We start from the raw sequence: 2471 nt of genomic DNA, 5'->3' as shown, positions 1-2471 counted from the left end.
TCCTCCCTTCCTACTTCCTTACTCCCATCCCTGACCCCTTCCTTAGTCCTACCCTTCCCTTCCCCCTATCCTCACTCCCTACCCCTCTCTCTATCCTCACCCCTTACCCTTCCCCCCTTCCTTATTCTCTCTCCTCCCCCTCCCCTTTCTCATTCCTTCCCTCCCCTCCCCCCACATCGCAGTTTCCCCTCTAATCCGATTAAGTCTCCGATAAGTCTCCCTTGGTTTTATCTCCCAGAATCTTCTTCTGTTTATCTTCTCCTCCTTCCTGTTCCCTCCCTCCCCCCCTTCCTCCCTCTCTCCCTCCCTCCCTCTCCCTCTTCCTCCCTCCCTCCCTCTCCCCCTTCCTCCCTCTCTCCCCTTCCTCCCTCTCTCCCTTTCCTTCTTCTCCTCCCCCCTTCCTCCCTTCTCCTCCCCCCCTTCCCCCTCTCCCTCTCCCTCTCCCCCTTCCCTCCCCCCTCTCCCTCTCCCTCTCCCTCCCTCCCCACCCCCAACAGGGAGCGAGAGAAAATACACATGGGCGGAAAGAGCTCTGGTCAATAAGGCTGCGCTCTCTGCACACTGCGACTCCCGCGCCCCTCTTTCACCTCGCTTTGTTTTACTTTCTTGGAATGAAAAAATAAATAAAAAAAAATAAAAAATAAAAAGATGAATAATAATAATGACAAAACAAATAATGTTCTATTTTTTCGAATGCTTTCTTTCTAAAAAAAAATAAAAAAAAGTTATAGTTTGGTGTTCGTTTATGTGAGTCTACTTTAAAGAATAATGATAAATGGAGAATAAGTAAATCTAAAGCAGTCAAATGCAGATGCCCGGTCCGCGCCTTGGCCCGAGCCGAGAACGTGCTGGTGCGCCATGACCTTTGTTGACCTCGCGGGCGTCGACTGCCAGGGAAGGGCGGCGTACCTGCTTTCTGCCTGAGGCGCCCGCGGGGGTGGGCGGCGAGCCCAGGGGCGAGAAGAGCGGCGACTGGCAGGAGGCCTCGCGGTCCTCGGGGATGCGGATGGGGAGCGGCATCGAAGTCTTCCGCTTCCTGTAGATGACCCTCGAGCGCGCGGGGCTCAAGGTCGACCTGGTGGAGGCCCTGGACGGGCTGGGCGAGGCGCAGCGGCCGGGGCTCGGGAGGCTGGGCGGCGGGCTGGTGGAGCGCGAGGGGCTGACGGGGGCGGAGGGCGTCGCGCTGGGGTCGGGCGTCGTCACCGCCGACGTGGCCTCCGACGACGCCGCCTCGGGCCCGGTCGCCGCGCCCTCCAGGTACAGCGGCACGTCGTCGTCGTCGTCGTCGTCCCTGTTGGAGATGCAGCTGAGGGGACGCGGCGCGGCGGACGCCTCCTGCTCGTCGAACTCGCGCGCGGACACGCAGCTGCGCGGGCGCGGGCGGGACTGCTTCTGGCGGGCGTGCGGGCGGAGGCCGACGGCGCTCGCGGCGTTCGCGGCGCCCTCGGGGGGCGACTCCGCCTCCTCGGGGTTGAAGCAGGGCGTGGACCACGAGTGCCGAATCATGTTGATCCGCGACTCGACGCGTTCCAGACTCCACACGCACTCACGAAGGTATTTGATCAGGGTGTGCTCCTTCAGCTCCCATCGCGGCCGCATCCCTGCGCCCTCGGCCGGCCTCCTCCGCCTCCGCCTCCGCCCACAGTCCTCTCGCGCACGACGATCTACGCGGTCCTGCGATCCTGCCCAGTAGCCGCAAGCCCATCCTAGTCCCGGCTGACCACTCGCGTCGCACGGTCTCACACACACACACACACAACCGCCCCGGCACTGCGACTGTCTATTACCTCGAGTCAACTCTCTAGTATAATCAAAATGACCAATATCATCAACGAACAAACAAACAAACAAACAACAATTTCCTTTACTTCCGTAGCGTCACTTCACACCGGCGCACACAAATCACCGCCACGGGTAAGCCACGGTTCGCCGCGACGGGACACTAAGTCTGCATGTCAACAAGAGTTGCGGAAAAGATCCAGCGGGAGAGCGCAACGTTTCGCCGTCACCATGAGGCGGTCGGACGGGCACTAGAGGGCCAGAAACAGACTCCGAGCCGGGTCGGGCCGGGCACAGGCGGCCACCAGCTGAGGGGCACGAGGGAGTCGCCACCAGCGGCACTCTGGCTGTTGGCACCGGCCGGGCACCACATACCGACTCGTGCTCGACGCTCCTACATGAGCACAATGTAAATACTCCCGAGATGAAACCGAGGCCTCGTCACTGCGACGAATCTTCCCTCCATAAATAATATTTCCTTCTCTCTCTCTCTCTCTCTCTCTCTCTCTCTCTCTCTCTCTCTCTCTCTCTCTCTCTCTCTCTCTCTCTCACTCTCTGTGTGTGTCTGTATCTCTCTGTTTCTCTCTCTGTGTCTCTCTTTGTCTGCATGTATATGTTTTTCTCTCCCTATCTCTTTCTCTCTCCCTTTCCTTTTCCTTCTTTCTCCTTTTCCCTTTTCCTTCTTTCTCCTT

General features: G+C 59.0%; 1 protein-coding gene across 1 annotated transcript in view; it reads right to left on the bottom strand.

Annotated features, from left to right (window-relative positions):
- Positions 1-715: 715 nt before the first annotated feature.
- Positions 716-2471, bottom strand: part of LOC122246653 (uncharacterized) — a 2749-nt gene continuing 993 nt past the window's right edge. Inside the window, exon 1 of the mRNA XM_086552694.1 lies at positions 716-2471. This exon is cut by the window's right edge and continues 993 nt beyond it. Coding sequence (XP_086408820.1) covers positions 802-1599 — 798 coding nt within the window. The 5' untranslated portion in view covers positions 1600-2471 and the 3' untranslated portion in view covers positions 716-801.

The sequence above is a fragment of the Penaeus japonicus genome, unplaced genomic scaffold (assembly GCF_977035675.1).
Source record: "Penaeus japonicus unplaced genomic scaffold, GWHDUDI00000001_assembly GWHDUDI00000027, whole genome shotgun sequence".
Lineage (NCBI taxonomy): Eukaryota > Metazoa > Arthropoda > Malacostraca > Decapoda > Penaeidae > Penaeus > Penaeus japonicus.
This window is presented reverse-complemented; position numbering and strand designations above follow the sequence as displayed.